Source organism: Eptatretus burgeri, chromosome 9, assembly GCF_056783735.1.
Source record: "Eptatretus burgeri isolate ZD-2024b chromosome 9, Ebu_testis_v1, whole genome shotgun sequence".
NCBI lineage: Eukaryota > Metazoa > Chordata > Myxini > Myxiniformes > Myxinidae > Eptatretus > Eptatretus burgeri.
In genome coordinates, this window is record NC_140969.1 from 103,879,389 (window position 1) to 103,898,273 (window position 18,885).

The following is an 18,885-nucleotide window of genomic DNA, read 5'->3' on the forward strand; positions in this document are numbered from 1 at the left end:
TTGCTTACTCACCTCGGAACGGTCAAGCTTGGATTATAATCTTGGCCTTGCTATAAATTACCACCGTGATGTTTTTGCATGCATTAATGTGTGTGTCGTCCATCGGATGGACATTAAGCAGGGGACTCATCTGGGAGCTATGGGTGTTGGTGGATGTTAAGGATCCCACGGTGTCCTTCACGAAGGTAAGCATAAGCGAGGTGTCTCATCATGTAAGCTAAGGTTCTCGTCCTGAAACCTTTTCAAGGGTTCCAGTCGTTCAATATATTGTCAATATGTTGTCGTTCAACCATCAATATATTGTTAAGAATAAAAGACTAAACACTACCTACCTCTAAAATTAACTTCTGAACAGATAAAAATCCCAGCAACATTTGCGTTTGATAGAACGAGGTGCTCAATTTCGTTGCGATTTGCGTCGTCGATCTAGTTGGGTTGTCTTGCAGCTTGTGGATCATCATGAACATTTCTATATTTAATGCTTCGTACTCAAATTCTGATGTACGTACATCCTTGACTGATAATTTTCACCGTTCTGGACAGCCAATCATGTGTAAGTATATAAATTTCAACAGGTTTTATGTTCTCATCAACCAATCTTTTCATAATTGTTCATTGTTCCAACCTCTTTGTTGTCTCACTTGCTGCCATCTTGATTTTCAGAGCATGCATGAAAGCAGGCAATGTGTATTGGTTACGGACGCTATAAAGGCAGTATTACCCCACGTACATTGCTCAGCCTTTAAAAAAAAATGAAACCTCGGTCAAACGATAACCGATGTCATACTTAAATTAAGGATAGCACAGAGCAACCATAGGAGCTTTGGTTAAATGACACGTGGCACCAAAACCTTACAAATTGCCTTCTATGATGTCATCAGTCTGTTTTCGTTTTACAAAACAAATGCATATATCGGTTCTACCCCCAACTGTAACGGATAACTACTCATCATGTGATGTCGAGAAAGAGAATGCACGGACATTCCAGCTGGCAAACACAATGCTCTTCAACAGCAGTAAATTTCAACAACAATGGCGAACTGGTAAAGGAGCTCTTAAGTGAAGAACAAAATCAATTGCTGATGAGCAAGTTGACGTTGATAGTTTCAGCAATCGCATTTCTTGAAACAATAAGGAATGGACATTTTTATTAGCCAGTTGGGATCACTTCCTTTTGCTATAGGTGCTAATTACAATTAAGTGGTAATTGTGGCTGTCAACACCAAGCCAGACAAGTTCTGCTATGTTTTTGGTTCACTGACAATGGCTTGGTCTTATAATTATCGTTTACTTCGCAGATGAGACCGATTATATTGGAGTTCACTGATGACGCAAACGAATTAATCAAGGACACAATGGTCCAAAATCACAAGGGTGGTTTCATTTTTAGCAACAAGGGATTTAACAATTCCATAAAGCATTTCTTCCACTTCTTCAAATATCAAATTCATGCGCTGATATCTTCATCTGTACATTAAACTGGACGGATATCTCCGTCTGTCCATCCCTCTGTCTGTCACGCTCTGTTCAACGGGTCGTCATGACGGCGTTATGTCTAGCGCTGTACTATGTCTCGATGTCCATCACTCAATCCACCCCGTCGCTTCGCTGATGGCAGTTGAACACCATAACACAAATGTTAGGCTATCTGACATCCGTAGGTGATGGACTGAATGGCAGACCCTTGATGCGAGGATGACCGATTGAATAAGATGGCGGTGTAGTAAGATGGCGTTACGTCTGGGAAGTCGTTGCAGCGTTTTGTCTAGCGCTAGGCGAGGCCTTTACGGCCGTGTGTTATTCATGACTCAATGAGAATCGCATTTTGCAACTTGGAAAAAAACAAACACCGTAATGTCTGACCCCTGGGAGCATAAAACGAATTTATCATATTGGTTTTTTGGTGAATAAGTGAGCGTAATGCTGAAATTAGCACGGGGTTGTTAATTTTTTAAAATGCAAACATTCGCTGTCAATAAACTGTATTGTTGCACTGTAATGGTCAGGATGTACAAGTGATGTTGTTCAACGACAAGTGAAGCGACGGGTTCATTGCTAGTTGAGTATAAATGAAATGAGAAGGGGTGACAAAATATCAAGTGTAGAGTTCAAAACAGAAACCATTCCCTGTTTTTACTTCCTTACTTACTTAGGACCTGTTTTGTGTTCCAGCACGTATAGAGCCGCCCCCAATTTCCATGGTTTATCTTCAGGAATAATTCGTAAATTGTAGCATTCTGATGATGATAATCATAATTAACAATTTTTTTCATCGTAAATTGTAAATAAGGATTCTGCCCTCAGCACCAAAGTTTTATGCAAACCAGAACCCCATCACTCACACCAGTTGTTCTTTGATCAGGTAGTCCCGAATGCCTCATCAGTTTTGATGTAATTTTAATTAATCAAAATCTCATACTAATTGATAATTGATCAGGCAGTCCCAACTCCCTCACCAGCAAAATATCAGCAACGCATGCTGTTTTAGAAGTCTCTTGTGGATCCCAAATATGATCTGAATATTGTCCCAATTAGCCCAGATCAAGTGGGTGGATGCGAAGTTTCCCACCACCCAACATTCCAAAAGCTGGATAAACGGGGCCTGAACAGTCAACCAGCCTGCGGCAGAAACAGCTGGGAGTTCCATCAGAATTGTAGAAGGCAACCCAACCTTCATCATGATCTAGGCAGACCGTCAAGCGGTGAGGTAGGGGCAGAGCTTCGGCAGCAGTGTTGGTCAACCCGGCTGCAGACACTGTTTGACCTCGAGGGAGAAAGAGACGTCCACGGGCGATAGTGATGAGAAGAGAGGGCTGTGCTGTCTCCACTTCCTCACTTCCGCTGTCGTGCCCACTGTCTTGTTCAAACCTGCAAGGTGAAAAAAGATAGAGGTTGGATTGCATTGTCCAGCCAGGTCTGTAGCTAGGAGGTAATATGTCAGAAGATGAGGGAATGACCTTTCTCTACAATATAGATTTTAAATAACATAGGATTTGAAATACCGTACATGATAAGAAAGACAATGATGGCATTTGAAGATGTTGAAAAGACTGACAAAAGAAATGCACAGTAGGCAGCAGAGACAAAGGCATTGAGAGAGCATCAATAGTCCTTTCCTTCAACCCAACTATGTCTACAATATAGATTTTAAACAACACAGTATTTGAAATACCGTACATCATAAAAAAGACAATGATGGCATTTAAAGATGTTGAAAAGACTGACAAAAGAAATGCACAGTAGGCAGCAGAGACAAAGGCATTGAGATAGCATCAATAGTCCTTTCCTTCAACCCAACCAGCAGCAGGCACTTAACCGCTACCACTCGAGAACGGTTTGCTTTTTCCAGAAAGGAAACCATTAGGACAGCCACGTATGTTAGGAAAGAGTTTTACAGATTTCAAAAAAAGTTTAGAGGATGCGAGTGGGCCTTACCATGGCACACAGCCACAGCGTTTTAGCTTGCTGAACGTCGTTTCCCGAGCTAGCAGGCAGCCAGAGGATGGTCTTGCATGGGCAGATTGATCATGTGGGTTAGGGTCAAGGTCGGGGACAACTGTGAGCTGGACACGGGTTCAGGAGGCTAAAACCTCAACACCATTGTCTCTGCTGCTGCAAATAGTTTTATTACATAATTATTTCAGTATCATATCTCTCCTCGGGCAAGGGCTGGGTTTAAAAACCGAAATTTAGATTTCCCAATCTCTTGTTCCTTCTCCAAAAATGTGGTTCAAAAAATATATATATATTTATTAACACGTCTTATTTCCTGCCTCTTTACTCTGTGAGAAAGTGATAGAGGATGGAGTGGTTTGCGATCTGTGAGCACCTGGGGCTAGATAGCTGGCGTGATGTTGAGAACCAGTCTGGAAGCTTGGTTGCATTCGCCACACCGACACGTACTACACACGATGAGGGGTCTACATTGACAGCCCATGCATGGCGGCCCCTGGTGATGGCAAAGTCGCCCACAATGTGGTCAAGAGGAAGAAAGGTGCCGGTTGGGCATGGGCGTTCAGCCAGTTGGGCAATGATGCCCAATGGTGCTTGGCTGCGGACAGTCCACCGGTCTTCACTGAGCTCGAGGCAGTCTTTATTGTAGCCGCTGCGGTCATCAAGTCGGAACCACAACACTAGGTCGGGATGTAAAAGAAATGCAGGAAAATGGTCAGGATTTGTCTTGTTTTGATTCACAAATTAGATTTGGGTTTATGTCTGTGTTAACATGCAGGATGAAGGCTGAGCAATCCAGGGAGAGTAAATGCAATGGTGAAGCTCGGTCAGAATAAGAGGCCATCTCATATTACATATTCATGAGATTGTGGTGATGGTAGGGAGGGGGGGGATATTTTAGACTATGCCTGTGAGGAGGGTGGTTTGGGTTGTTCGGTGGTGTAGGGGGGTGTAGGTTACAAAAAAATACATTAAACTTGAATTGAGAGTTTATTAAACATTTTGTCCTGTTGGTGAAACCATTAAGACAGATACAGGGATGTCCAGGAAGGTGTTAATGTGAACATGTGAAAATCCATGTGACCTTTGCAAAATGCTCCTTCTGGGTGGTGGTCCATGGTAATTTGCTGTGGAGATCTCACCTTCAGCAGGAGTAGTATAGAAAATCAGTTCTTGACTGTAGTCACTGGAGCCTGCGGGCCCAAAGGCCTGGACCCTCACAGCGTAAGCACTAGCTGGAGAGACGGCTGTCACACTCGCCACTGCTGCTCCAGATCCCTCAACAAGTGGTCCACAAATCCACTCCTGATGATTCTCCTTCATTGCTATCCTGGAATCTTTGGACATGTCAAGCTCATCAATGCAGACTGCCTCATTAGCTGATGACCTTGCTTCGTAGAAGCCAAGGAGCTGGTACTCTAATCGGAAGCTTTTTGCAGGACCAGAGTCTAGGGGTAAAGACCAGTGGATGTTGAGTCCTCCATAAGCTGAACACATCTTGGTGTCAAGTTCTGGGGGAAAGGGAGCTAGGGGTCGAGACGGGAGAGTTAGGGTGTTAGATGTCGAACAGCAAAATATTTTTTTACAGCAGAACCTTGTATTACGTTACATTATACCATGGTAACCGATCGTTACGGAAATTTACAAAGAAGACAAAAGACGTTAAACAGAGACAGCGTGAAGAGATTCCTGAAGTCATAACCCAAAAAGAGTGAATAAATGAAAATAATTATTTTCTCATTTATTTGAAACTGCTGAAACTTTTCTCTTTTTGTATGTGAATACAATACGTGTTAATTCTGGGTTTTTAATATTTTTTTAAGTCCACTTATGGAGTATCAATTACCAGTAAAAACGTTTAAGTTAATTTATCAATTTTGATTATTTCATGGATTTAAGAAAGGTTACTTGTGTTGCACTCTTGGTTTTACTCAGAGCTAAAGCTCTGAGCTACATATACCACTCACCGCGAAAATGGTGGTGCAACATCGGGTGGCGGAGGTTGGATTTGTCTCAAATATATTTACTTTAAATAGTGTGTTTCTCCATGAAGATCTTTATTAAATCTACTTCAATCCAGATGTTCTTGTTGATTTTAAAGATTACTGGAAGGGGAAATAAAGCGACTGACTATATTGCATCAAGAAAAGTGAAATGAAAATGCAAAATAACCAGTCAGCAGCTTTTCAAACGCATGCACCGCGGGAGACGGATGAATGCACGGACAGATACCATGGTTTGCAATGTACACTAGAAGATTTTCATCCATTATTTCCAAAGCTCTTCTTCAGTCGAGAATGAAGAAGTAGTCTTGCTCGTGAACGCAAGTATCGATCTGCATGAGTGGGCAGGTACTGTATAGCAATGGATGTAATCAACAGGAAGTTGATCAAAGTATGTTAACCGCCATGCTATTATATTAATCCTCCCCTCTCCTCCCCTCCTCACTCTCTACTCCCCTCTCTCTGTACTCCCCTCTCTCCCTCCTCCCATCTCTATCCCTTCTCCCTCTCTCACTCCCATACCCTTCTCCCACTCTCGCCCACCCATATTCCTCTCTCTTGCTCTCCCTCCCACCCCTCTCTCTCTTTCTCTCTCTGCTTGCTCCTCCACCCCTCCCCCTATGTTCAGGGGACTGTTAAGGACTGAGGGTTTAGTTTTGAATTGGGGGGGGGAGAAAGAGGGAGAGGTGGGAGAGAGGAGGATGAAAGGAGGAAGTGGGGAGGGATGGAAGGAGAGGAGGGAGGGGAGACGGAGAGGGGTCTGAAAGAGGTAGAGATAGGGGTAGGATGGAGAGGGGTGGGAGAGAGAGGGATAGGAGTGGGAGAGAGAGGGATAGGAGTGGGAGAGGGGTATGGGAGTGAGAAAGGGAGAAGGCATAGAGATGGGAGGGGGGAGAGGGGAGTGGAGAGTGGAGAGTAAGGAGGGGAGGAGAGGGGAGGATTCCAATAGATGTGACGTCAAGTTTAATGGCACACACGGAGATAAATCACCTGCATGTGAAACACCGGGATGACATTTTATAGCTGGATCAGGATTAAAACCCACGCTAGAGAGGTTGGAGAGAGTGTGCGAACCTCTTAGCTATCCTGCCATGATGTTAACAAAACATTTCATTTTTTTAATTTGTATTTATCTATGCCAAAGTGACCGCAGAATAACACGGGGCCATCGCAGGTCGATCGATATACAATATTCAGTGACGGTGCGAATATTGTAGAGTTTTCGCCAAGTGGCTTAAGCACTGCCACAAAATGGTTGATGAGGAATGGCTCGCTTGGCACACGATTCGCGATTGCTGAACCTTCATATTAAACACATACTTCCCTGAGGCGCCTAAAATATTTAACGATGTCAGAATTGGACAAATGAACACTTGTTTTCGCAGTCGGAACTGCTGGTAAGTTCGATTCTGGAGCTTAAATTTTGTAATTCGGCTTAGTTTAAGAGATTGTCAAGGTTATCGCTTGTGTAGAAATGAAATAAAGCCATGAACCCTGACGTCTCCGGGTGTTTATATGCATTGCAATGTACCCAGCAATTTGTAGGTCTGATGAGCAGGCATTCGATAATGAGTGAGGAAAGTGAACAAAACAAAAACAAACTATCGTAAAGAAATCGGTGGGGCCTGTTCCAAGTCAAGGCATGGTTGAGCAGGCCAAAAAAACATGGCGGCTTCAAACCACAGTTAGGTAACCCAGGATGTGCCTTAAGACCCCAGAGAGCGAGGTGGCCGAGAGTGTGCCTGATGAAGGATATAATTAAATAAGGCCATTAATTATCTTCAAAAGGGGTGTTTTAATTAACCTAAACACCCAATTTTCACTCTTATACTTCCTTGGAGTTTTCTTAGTTTGAGTTTTGCAAAGTTTTGGGATGCTAGTTTTCATGGATTTGGAGTTATGGTGGACACACACACACACACACACACACACACACACACACACACACACACACACACACACACACACACACACACACACACACACACACACACACACACACACACACACACACACACTTATTAGGAAAGATGCATACTTATATATCGTTGTGGGTTTTGTAGAACAATGGAAATCTTCTATGTAGTTTCTCATCAAAATTTTGTTTGTTTGGTTGTTTTCTTTTTTGCCTATCTCTTAGCATGCCAAGCTATATGCTACTGAGCCAAGAGAAGATCAGAGAGTCAATTTTACATGTACAAGAACAGTAAATTGACTGTACATACGTGTAAACTATCTCTGAACTCTAGAGGTGTCGAAGCTGTTTTTGTAAAAAAGATATTCAAAAAAAAATTGTCTTCTCAAATCCACCTTAACAACTATTCTCTTCAACAAGAGACAACTGTACACCTTCTGTACCATAATATATACAAATAATCTAATAGAGGTTTGTCAATTGTACTCCCAAATACAATTCATAGTATCGGAGAGTACAAAAAGATGAAAAACGATTTTTGAACATGGCATACATATCTAACATTGTAGTCTTGTCTAACCCTAATAGAAACCTCATCAACTTCGAACAGGATGTAGAGTTTTGATCAGGATTATATTCTGCATTTTGTTGCCGAAACATTCACCATATTTTACAATAATCTACATCTTTCTGGATGACAAGTGCTGCATCGCAAATATTTTGCACTCATTCAGCATTATTACCTCTAAATCCTCCAGCGAGTTCATCGCATTGGATTTTTTTTCCAACACATTCCAATTCATCTCACTTGTTTATAGATGCCATAAGAAGTTGAGGGATTTTTCATGGTACTCAAAATACACTGACATCACAGAGGAGAGCATTGTCTATCACTGTCGAAGCATGAGAGTGACGTGAGATGATGATTAATTTGATCTTTAACAATACCAACAAAATTCAGGAGTTCAGTACCTAGTGGCAGCCAAAATAAATGAATAACTGCGAAAGTATCTCAAAATGCATCCGCTTTGTACTCAAACTAAACTTGACAACAATGACGGTTTAAAAAGAAAAATGTAAATTTTATTAATTTGTGTTCTCCATAATCATATAATCAAGGTTTGTTGAAGATTTGATGACAAAAGCCCAATTGATGAAAACGTTTTGGCTCGGACATACACACTGAAGCTCAATGGTGAATAAGTAAAGAAACACAGAAGAGGTTTTAAAAATGGCGGCGTCTTGTGCTTGACGCGCTGTGGCAGGGCTGATATGGGATATTTATAGTCACTATGACTTTGCCCTTTCACATTTTGTCCAAATTCTTTATTACTCTCTCCATATTCTCATCATAAATGTTTGTTGAAAATTTGATGACAAAAGCTCAAATGGTAAAAAAGTTATGGCCTGGACAGACAGACACACAGAAGCGATTGTAAAACCTCGTGTCCTGCTACGCAGGGGATGGATTAATAAACCGTCTTTCTCATTTACTTTTAAATGTCGGTTCTGCCTTTATGAAGCATCTGATGCAAATTTTTCTGCTCATGTAAGGTTTTGTGTTTATCGATCTCCCGTGTGTTTGTTGTTGTCTGAGGTTCAGGGTGGGAGTTGTATTAAAAGCACTAAAAGGTGTATCGGCAGGAGAGGGTTTTCTTATAAATACTTGTCCTGTTCCTTTGCCACTTACCTTTCCAAAAGGACAAGTTGGAGATTAATTTCAGCTCTTGACTCACATCCAACTGGAATCCTTGGAAGCTGGGGATAGCAGCTGGCATGAAGGTCTTTAAAGCCTCAATAGCTTTGACCACTCTGTCAGACAAAAGGAAACAGCTGTATTGTTGTAGAACTTGTCTCAATTACTTTATCTGTTGAATATAAAAAAAATTTTAAACTTCATGGGAACTTGTTTTTTTTTTATCAACATAGTTCTTGGCAAAATATTTAAATACATAAACCTGAATAATGTGCTTTTCATTGCGAATTGTCGTTTTTTCTGCATCGGGATGTTAATTTGGAACTTATCCGTATCGCTTTAATAACTCCTGAATGTATTCAGTGTTGATGATAATTATGGACACACACAAGTGATGCACAGACAGGAGTCGCAAACAATGACGAATTGCAATTGGGTAATGTATGTATTCTTGGTACAATGGGTTATACAAAAGCAAATCATCCGGACAATGCATGATGCTGATGTTTTTGTGATACACAGAGCATGGCGCCTTGTTTTTAATCCTGCCATGAAGTTTGTAAATGTATGATTGTAGATAAACTGTATCATGGCAGGATCTCCCTGGAAAGGTAGTGGCAGCAGAAGCAGTAGAAAAGTTTAAATTGGAATTATACCGGTACCGTACCTCAAGGCATTGGAGATAGAGGGGTACAGGGACATTGGCAGGATTTGTAGATATCTTGGGGATGGATGGGTGACTATGTACATCTTTGGAGATTGTGATGTCCATGAGAGGGTCTCCGAAAGGGATCGTGTGTGGTCAGTGTTGTTTATGTCTATGTATATGTATATGTATATATATATATATATATATATATATATATATATATATATATATATATATATATATATATATATTGTTATGGATTTCAGAATCCGGTCTGATAAATGCATCCACACATCCAGGTCCTCAGACAGTTATTTCCTTAAATGCATGTTTAGATTAGCCCCATCCCCATGTCTAATGGGATTTTAATTGTGATGCGTTGAGAAGGGTAAAGAATAGATCCCCTCTCTTATAGGAAGCTTTTTTTCTTTACGACAGACACATTTCACACATTTTTTTCACAAGCGTTGAGGCCTGCCCTTTTTGAGGGCAGAGGTTGTCATGGTAACGGTACACAAGTGGGGCGGGGTGAGCTTGGAGGGACTCTGTGCCCCCGAGACGGGCTGCAGATATAACAAGCTCGAATGAGCTAAGATCCTCGTCCTCTTAATGATGACGTCATAAAACGAATATGACGTCATTGTGATGTATCAGGTTTGCGATAAATTATCTGTGCTAATGCCCGGCTCGATTCTCACAAACAAAATTCAAACAGCTTGCCTAGTTTTGGAGATAATGGTATAGGCGATTTCCATTAGCGGCGATATTATGACGTCAACTTTTTTCTAGGAAGAATTTCCAAAATCGGAGATGGTTACTGCCTGCGCGTGGGCTTTCTGCATATACATGGCAAGTTTCATGAAGATCCGATGAAAACTCTGGGTTGTGAAACAAAAAATGTCAAAAAAATAGGAATGACGTCATAAAATTTGATATGACGTCATAGTGATGTATCATATGTGCAGTAATTCATCTCTGCTAATGCCCTGTTCGATTCCTGCAAACAGAATTCAAAAAGCTTGCCTAGTTTTGGAGATAATTTTTTAGGCGATTTCCATTAGCGGAGATATTTTGACGTCATAACTTTTTTTCTAGGAGGAATTTTCAAAATCGGAGATGGTTACTGTCTGTGCAGGGAATTTTTACATATATACGCCAAGTTTCAGGAAGTTTCGATGAGAACTGTAGGCTGTGAAACAAAAAAGTCCACAAGAAGAAGATGAAGAACAACAACGTGAGTAAGACTTAGAGATCCTCCACGAGGATCTAAAAAGAGGAGGTCTGTTCTGAAGCGAGGGTGCGAGCGCACAAGCGAGGAGGCGAGTGAGTGTGTGGGTGTCTGACCAGCACCAACAATGAGACAATTCGTCCTTTCCAGTGCTTGAGCAAGCGAGCGTATGGTGCGCGTGTGGGACCCTGAAGACCACAAGGACCCAAAAGACACAGATAACCCAAAACTCACTGAGGACCCAAAAGTCACCGAAGACCCAAAAAGACCCTGATAACCCAAAAGTCCCTGAAGACACAAAAGTTGCCTAAGACCAAAAAGTCCCAGAAGACCACGAATACCCAAAACACCCCGAAGATGTGAAGACACAAAAGACCCTGAAGACCCAAAAATACCCCAAAGACCCAAAAGTCCCAAAGGGACCCACAAGATCCAGAAGTCTCAAAAGACCCCAAAGACACAAAAAGACCCTGAAGATCGAAAATACCCCTAAAAACTTTTAGACCCCTTCGACCTTCACACCATTTAGATCCCTTACACCCTTCAGACATTAGACAGCTTCGATACTTGACTATTTTGACTACTTGGACCTTCTTGTGTCACAAATGAAATTTCAAATAAATATAATATCAGCAATATTACAAAAAAATTTGTAGAAAAGAAATGTTTGCATTATGATTGGTGTAAATCATGCCAACACAGCAAATCTGTGACGTCAATCTCCACAACCATGTGTGGAGAGGCGAGCGTCGCGAGCCGATCCACGCTCGTTTATATTCACCTTTTTGACCTTTTATACCTTTAGACCCGAAGAACCTTTAGATAGACCTTTGCACCCCTTAAGTCCATTTATACCCATTAGGCCTGAACACCATTTAGACCCTTTACACCTTTCAGACATGTTGGACAGCTTGGACCCCAGACCATTTGGAGATTGAGACTACTTAGACCTTTTTAGACACTTTTCACTGGCTTGAGAGATTATTATTTTTTGTATACATAGTCGAGGCTCGTGGAGGAGCTAGAATTAGTACACTGAATGGATCTGGGGGGGGAACAAAATACGGAAAGAACAGAGGGTGCAAGATCAGAAAGGTGGTGGTATAAGACAGAGAGAACACCGTCCTGTGTAGTGATAGACTCAGAGACTCAGCTTCATCATGGGAGATTCCAATAATCATGAAGACCTTGGTTTCCACAGCATCAAGCTGAATAAAGTTTTAGGCAGGGAGTCAGTCCAGAGTGGAAAACAGTACTCCATGAAGCTGCGGATGAAAGCCTTGTAGGTGAATAGGAGTTCAGGTGTGCTCAGGAAGGACTTTGTATAACGGAGGATGCCCAGTCGGCGGCTGGCTTTGGAGGCCAACTTTGAAATGTGGTTTACCCAAGAAAGATCATATCTGATAGTGAGACTCAGGAGTTTGAATGACTGAACCTCCTCAAGAGGATTGTTAAGGAAGTAGATGGGAACTGGGGGGGGGGGGGGTTCCAGACGGTCCTTTCAGAAAGAGATAGTGAGAGTGTGAGAGATGTCAGGGTTGAAAGACATGTATTCTAAATGTTTGTCCATCTTGTGATTTTGTCAAGGTCTGAAGAGAGGGAAGAGGCTACAACCTTCCCATCTGAAGGATAAGGGATGTCAGGACAGAGGGTGGAGTCATCAGCAAATAGATAAAGGGGATTCCCAGAGAGTCAGAGATATCATTGATGAAGATCAGGAATACGATCGGGCCCATAACACTGCCTTGGGGGCACTCCAGCCTTGACAGGGAGAGGAGTTGAAAGGATTCCGTTGAGAGCCACATGTTGGCTTCACCAGTAGAGGAAGTAGTAATAGACCCAGCTTCATTGTGAGAGATTCAAATAATCTTGAAGACCTTGGTTTCCAGAGCATCAAGCTGAGCAAGGTTTCAGGCAGGGGAGCCAGCCTAGAGCAGGGGGTGGAGTAAGTTGTGTGGAGCGTGAAGGAGAGTTTCTTTGACAATTAGCCATGTGTGGAGTTGGCCTTGGATGCCATAGGCAGAGAGTTTGAAGGGCAAGGCAGGAAGCCAGACTCCATCAAAAGCACGAGATATGTCCAGAGAGATTGCTCTGATCTCATGTCTGATATTGAGGGCCTCCACCCATTGTTATGTTTGGAGAAGCAGCATGTCCAAGGTGGAGTGACCTGGTCCAAATCCGAATGGATGATCTGAAATGAGGTTGTTGGAGAAAAGGAAGGATTTCATATCAACGGCGATGATGGATTCCATAACCTTGGTGATGATTGAAGGTAAGCTGATCAGTCTGTAGTTAAGGAGATCAGTTTTTGCACCTTTTTATGTAGTGCAGTGATGTTGGTGGATTTTCACACAGATGGAAGATGATATCGGGCAAATGGCAGGGTGAAAATGGCAGAGAGAGGATGGAAAAGAGCAGCAGAGCAGGTTTTTAGGGCATGTGAGCTGATGCTGTCCAGTCCAGTTGCAAAATTAAAGTCGAGGGTTGCCAGAAACGTTTCCACCTTCTAAGGTGCAGTTGGGTACGACAGGGAAGGTTGGGTGCTGAGATTGAGGGGTTCAGGACACTTGATTTGGAAGCAAACACGGAATTGAGGAATTCAACCTTCTCACAAGCGGAGTCGGCTGTTATGCCATTTGAAGAGAAGGAAGGGATGGAAGGGGAGCACATTCCACATTAGACCCTTTCGACCCCTTAGTGTCGGAATACTATTGGAACAGCCTGGTGCTGGCTTAACGGTTAAGGTGGCTGGCTTAAGATCTTCGAGTCTTGCATTGGAGCCCCTGTCAATGCCGTTGAAATACCACCATGTGGGTTGACTCAGCCTGTCATCCTTCCAAGGTCAGCAAAATGAGTGCCAGCTTAATGGTAACAAGGGAACTGAATCAGCGGCACATCCGCCCTTCCAGAGAACGATGCAACCATCAGCCACAGACTGCATTCAAAACAACAACTATTGGAACATCCCCTTTTGACCTTTAGACCATCTCGAACCTTTTAGCCACACACCACACAAACATCTGTCGTCTTCTTGCAAAAACACAGACTATACTTTTTGAGCTCCACCACCGAATGCGAAGGAGCTTACGTTTTCACCCCTTTCTGTCTGTTTGTCTGTCTGTTTGTCTGTGTACAGGTTATCTCAAAAAGTTGTGGACGGATTCAGATGAAACTTGGTGGACAGGTTGGGTGTGTGACCACGACGAATTGATTCGGTTTTGATGAAGATCCGAATCCGGATGCAACTACTCGAATTTTTTCAATGATTCTTCATCATTGAGAGATCAGGCTCAAAAACGATATATAGCACGATATCTCAGATATGTATTGGGCCAGATATGTCCTCATGGATCAGGCGTTACTTGGCGGAGGTATGCGCTCTACTGAGTGCCCTTCTAGTTTCAGCAAGTGATGCCAAACTCGACCCACCCAGGGGATGGGTACTCCGCTATTATTGGATAAAAAAGGCTCATATTACATTCTGTTTAAAGATTTGATCAGATTTTTCACATTTATCTGAAATAATTTTACAAACATCTCATTCATACAGCATGGAATAATGAAATAGAAATTACAGTATCCCTTAAAATATTTTTATGGTCTAAATCTCACAATTGATCTTAGAGAGGGAAGATCTGAACAGATCACTGCAGTGAAGTTAACCATTAGGCCTTTTGGACGTTGGATGCTCTTGGTTTCATATTTAATTGTTGGTTTCTCTCAGTGTATTAGTCTTTACTTGGTGACAGTATTTCGTGTAAATGTGACTGACAAGGTGGTGTTGTTGAAGTCGTGCGCTTGCCTTCGAGTTGTCTAATCTGGATTTGATTACCAAGAGATCTTGCTCCAAAAATAACAAAATGCACAAACTCCCAAAATTCAGGCATACCGAACACCTGGCACACCTCCGTTCTTTTGTTCCTCTGTTCTCCTGTTTGTGGAAATTCTGGAAGCGGATCAATCATGCTCTTCCCTGTCGGGTTTCAAACAGGCGGTGCATCGCCATCTCATGTCGTCCCCCATGAACCCTCGCGAACCCAATTCTGTTCCCAAGCACGGTACTGTGTTTCATCTCTGTCTCTGTCTCTGTCTCTGTCTCTGTCTCTCTCTCTCTCTCTCTCTCTCTCTCTCTCTCTCTCTCTCTCTCTCTCTCTCTCTCTCTCTCTCTCTCTCTCTCTCTGTCTCTCTCTCTGTCTCTGTCTCTGTCTCTGTCTCTTTCTCTCTCTCTCTGTCTGTCTGTCTGTCTCTCTCTGTCTCTCTCTCTCGGTCTCTGTCTCTCTCTCGCCCCCTGCTGGCCGTTGGTTCGTTGTGTGTACTGTCATGGCTGCTGCTTGCTTCGTGTCGTGAGTACCTGTCCTCCGTTGTGCTGGTTTGTGTTTCCACATTGCCAATTTCGTTCCTCTGTGTTCGTGTTTTGTTGTTTATGAGGTTTTCCAGAGAGAGAGAAAGAGAGAGAGAGAGAGAGAGAGAACGAGAGAGAGAACGAGAGAGAGAACGAGAGAAGAGAGAGAGAGAGAGAGAGAGAGAGAGAGAGAGAGAGAGAGAGAGAGAGAGAGAGACAGAGACAGAGAGAGAGAGAGAACGTCACGCTGCTAGTCAGGGTATCATCGGTTCCTGGGCGGTGCCCTGTGTTAGTCGTTTCAAAATTCAAAAACTTTTCGCTTTAAACCTTTATTTTGCTTTTTTTATTTCACTTATCTTTCCTTATTATGTTCAGTTAGTGCTCCCTTTCCCAAGGTTCGAGAAAAGTTGGAGTGTATTGGTAACTTCCTCTTCCTGAGTTAGGAAGACGTGGAGCGTCGTGTGTTGAAACATGGTGGCCGCTCACTCGCAGCAAGATGCTGCGTTCGAACGGTTATCGCGCAAGAATGGCGTCGCGTGCTCACCACCGGAGGGCGTTTCGGTGGAGGCGATTGTTCTCGTGATCGGGAACATAATCGGGTTCGGTGAGGTACGTGCCACGTCGCAGATGAATAAACGGGTTATCGTGTTTGTGTCTGACGAAGAGCACGTTGCTCTCATCGTTCAACAAGGCCTGTCCTTCGATTCTGGACACTTTGTGATGACTTATCCTTTAGATACTCCTGCTCAGAAAGTGCTTATCTCAAATGTACCGCCATTCCTGAGCAGTAATGTAATCCTGAAAGCGCTGCAGCGCTATAGACACTGCGTGCCCCCCCCCCCCTAATAATGCTCCCTTTGGGCTGTAAAGATGAACGTGCCAGTCACGTGATGTGTTTCCGTAGACAAGTATTTATGGTACTCAACAAGGATTATCCCTCTCTGAACGTCATTTTAAAGTTCACTGTAAATAGTCACGACTACCAAGTATATTTTAACACAGACACCCTGTAGTGCTTTGGTTATGGTGCAGTGGCACACATGAAACAGTTTTGCCCTCTTCGAAAACGCAGCCTTCCACGGCCGAACCGAGTAACAACGGCTCACAGATTAATGTTAACGTTTCTCTTTCAACCAACGTTCAGGATAAACCGGCTGAACAAGTGGACACGTCCCCTCCCAATGAGCCAATGGACAGTGTAAGTGAGGGGTTCACTACCATCTCAAAAGTTAAGAAACGTAAATCCCTCGCACCACGTGTGTCACCTTCCGGTAAAAAACAAATCAGTGAAAATGTAATTACTGGAATTCCATGTCATAACAGATTTGCCTTTCTGGAAGAAGAAAGTAATCCAGAAGCGTCCACTTGTACAAATGTTATCAATGAAACAAACATATTGAACTTGCCAATCCCAATCAGTGTTTCCAACCCCACAGAGAGCGTCCTCTCGTACAAGGACGTTCCTTATGCAGACCGCTCCCATATCCAACAGTCACAGGAGGAAGAGAAACTTTTACAGTCTCTCTCTAACAAAACAATAGATGAGACAAATAAGGACACTGAGGAAACAATGGAGGATAGTTTTAATCCTCCAATGGAGAGTGACACTCATGATCCGAGCACCGTGGCCATGTCACGGACAAGCTTGGAGTCCACTCTCTTACATTCCGAAGACCCGCCAGACGTAACTCTGATATATAAGGCTCCTGAAGAAGATTGTTTCATTGAAACCGAGCAATCATGTGATGCTCACAATGAAATTGAAACACCAATTGATTCCCCATGTGAGGAATCTGATGATGAAAGTCAAGACGACTCCTCTCAGATTCTAAAGGCTGAAAGCAGACCTTCGGATGACGAGCTTCAGGACTTCTTGAGGGATTCTTATCGTAAGAGAAATATTGAACTGAAAGATCATTTCCCTGATCTTCCGGTGTTAATTACGAAATTGAAAGAAATTGTGCGTAACCCCGTCACCCCAAACTTCACTGAGGCTCAGAAGCACAGTTTAAAAAAAATGATCCAGAAAGCTCGACAGGAGCTTCTTAAGTGAGGTCCTTATGGTGTGTTTCTCTTATTTATTTATTTTTCCTCTTTCCCTTTCTAAGCACATGAATGTTAATTTCGGAAGTCTAAACATTAATGGTGGTTCTAGTTTAGAACGCAAAGTTCAGGTAAAAGATCTGACTCGGCATTTGCACCTGGACGTCTTGTTATTGCAAGAGACGCATGGAGATCTGACTGCCCAAGCCCAATGGAGAAGGCTCATGAAGGGTCAGTGGTTCTTCAGTAATATAAATTCCTTCACTGCCGGGATTGCTTTCTTTGTCTCTCCTTCATTAACGCTCTCGCAAGTTCATTATAATGAAATAATTCCTGGACGTCCGGCTTGTCTTCAGTTCATTGCCAACAATCAAATCTTTATTTCTGTAAACATCTATGCCCCCAATGAGAATGCTGAAAAGTATAACTTCTTCCTTAAACTAGAGACTTTCTAAAAACAATTGATTTGAACTGCTGCTTTATAATGAGTGGTGACTTCAACTGTACCCTTGACCCTGATTTAGACAGAAACAGGGTGGAGCCACATCCAAAATCTGCCAAAACTTTGGGAAAAAATTATAAAAACTGTGGAACTCATGTATGTTTGGCGTATCCAACACCCCAGACAACGTCAGTTCACCTGGTTAAGATGTGTGTCCCAGAGACACACTCCAGCTCGGTTAGACCGAATTTATGTCAATGCTGCAATGCTTGATAAGATATTAAAATCTGATATCGTGCCTTCTCTTTTCTCTGATCATCTGGTGTCAACATTCTCCTTTAAGCTTGCTCTGCAGCAACATGGCAGTCCGTATTGGAAGTTTAACGTCATGTTACTTGAGAATGTTACTTTTTGTGAAGCCTTTAGGATGTTTTGGAATAGCCTCATCGAACGAAAGAATAGTTTAAGTAGCCCTAGATTATGGTTTGACTACGCAAAGGCACAGATTGCCGTCTTTTGCCAACAGTTTAATCATTTCTCATCTTTTAGTGCAAAAAAGGAAAAGATTGTACTCGAAAAATAAATACTGAAATTACAATCTGATGTTGCAAACAATCCCAGTACAACAAATAACCATCTGCTACTGGAAAAAAGGCCCTTTTAAATGATCTTGTTGACTATCAAGTGAAAGGTGCAATGATCCGATTACAAATGGATCAGACTTATAATTTGGACTCTCCAACAAAATTTTTCTTTCATTTTGATACAAAGACCACCCATCAAAGGCAAATCGAAACCCTGAAGCTCTCAACTGGGGGGCATTGTGACATCAAAAGATAGCATAAAGAGGGAGATATATAACTTTTTCTCAGACGTGCTTAAGGCAAACGATGTTGACAATGATGTGATGCAATACTTCACGTCTGATCTACCCACATTAAGTGCTACTCAAAGGGATCAGCTTGATTCCTTACCTTCCTTGGAAGAACTTACACTCTCGCTGGCTTCTCTGCCGACTGGAAAATCTTCTGGACGAGGCGGCCTCCCAGTCGAGTTTTACAAATCCTTTTGGTCCTTACTTGGTCCAGAGCTTTTGGAGGTCTTTACTAGTTCT

The 18,885-nt window shown here is 42.6% G+C and overlaps 1 protein-coding gene across 2 annotated transcripts in view; it reads right to left on the minus strand.

Annotated features, from left to right (window-relative positions):
* Nucleotides 1–18,885, minus strand: part of LOC147020808 (E3 ubiquitin-protein ligase Trim36-like) — an 89,184-nt gene that overhangs the window by 2,679 nt on the left and 67,620 nt on the right. The window contains exons 8-12 of one of the 2 annotated variants that reach the window (XM_085896435.1): nucleotides 9,062–9,183; nucleotides 4,596–4,979; nucleotides 3,830–4,133; nucleotides 3,436–3,507; nucleotides 1–2,868 (exon numbers count right to left, since the gene is read on the minus strand). The exon at nucleotides 1–2,868 is cut by the window's left edge and continues 2,679 nt beyond it. In XM_085896435.1, the coding sequence (XP_085752561.1) occupies nucleotides 2,532–2,868; nucleotides 3,436–3,507; nucleotides 3,830–4,133; nucleotides 4,596–4,979; nucleotides 9,062–9,183 (1,219 nt within the window). In that variant the 3' untranslated portion in view covers nucleotides 1–2,531. The remainder of the gene's footprint in view (nucleotides 2,869–3,435; nucleotides 3,508–3,829; nucleotides 4,134–4,595; nucleotides 4,980–9,061; nucleotides 9,184–18,885) is intronic. The other variant, XM_085896436.1, reaches the window with a different exon arrangement.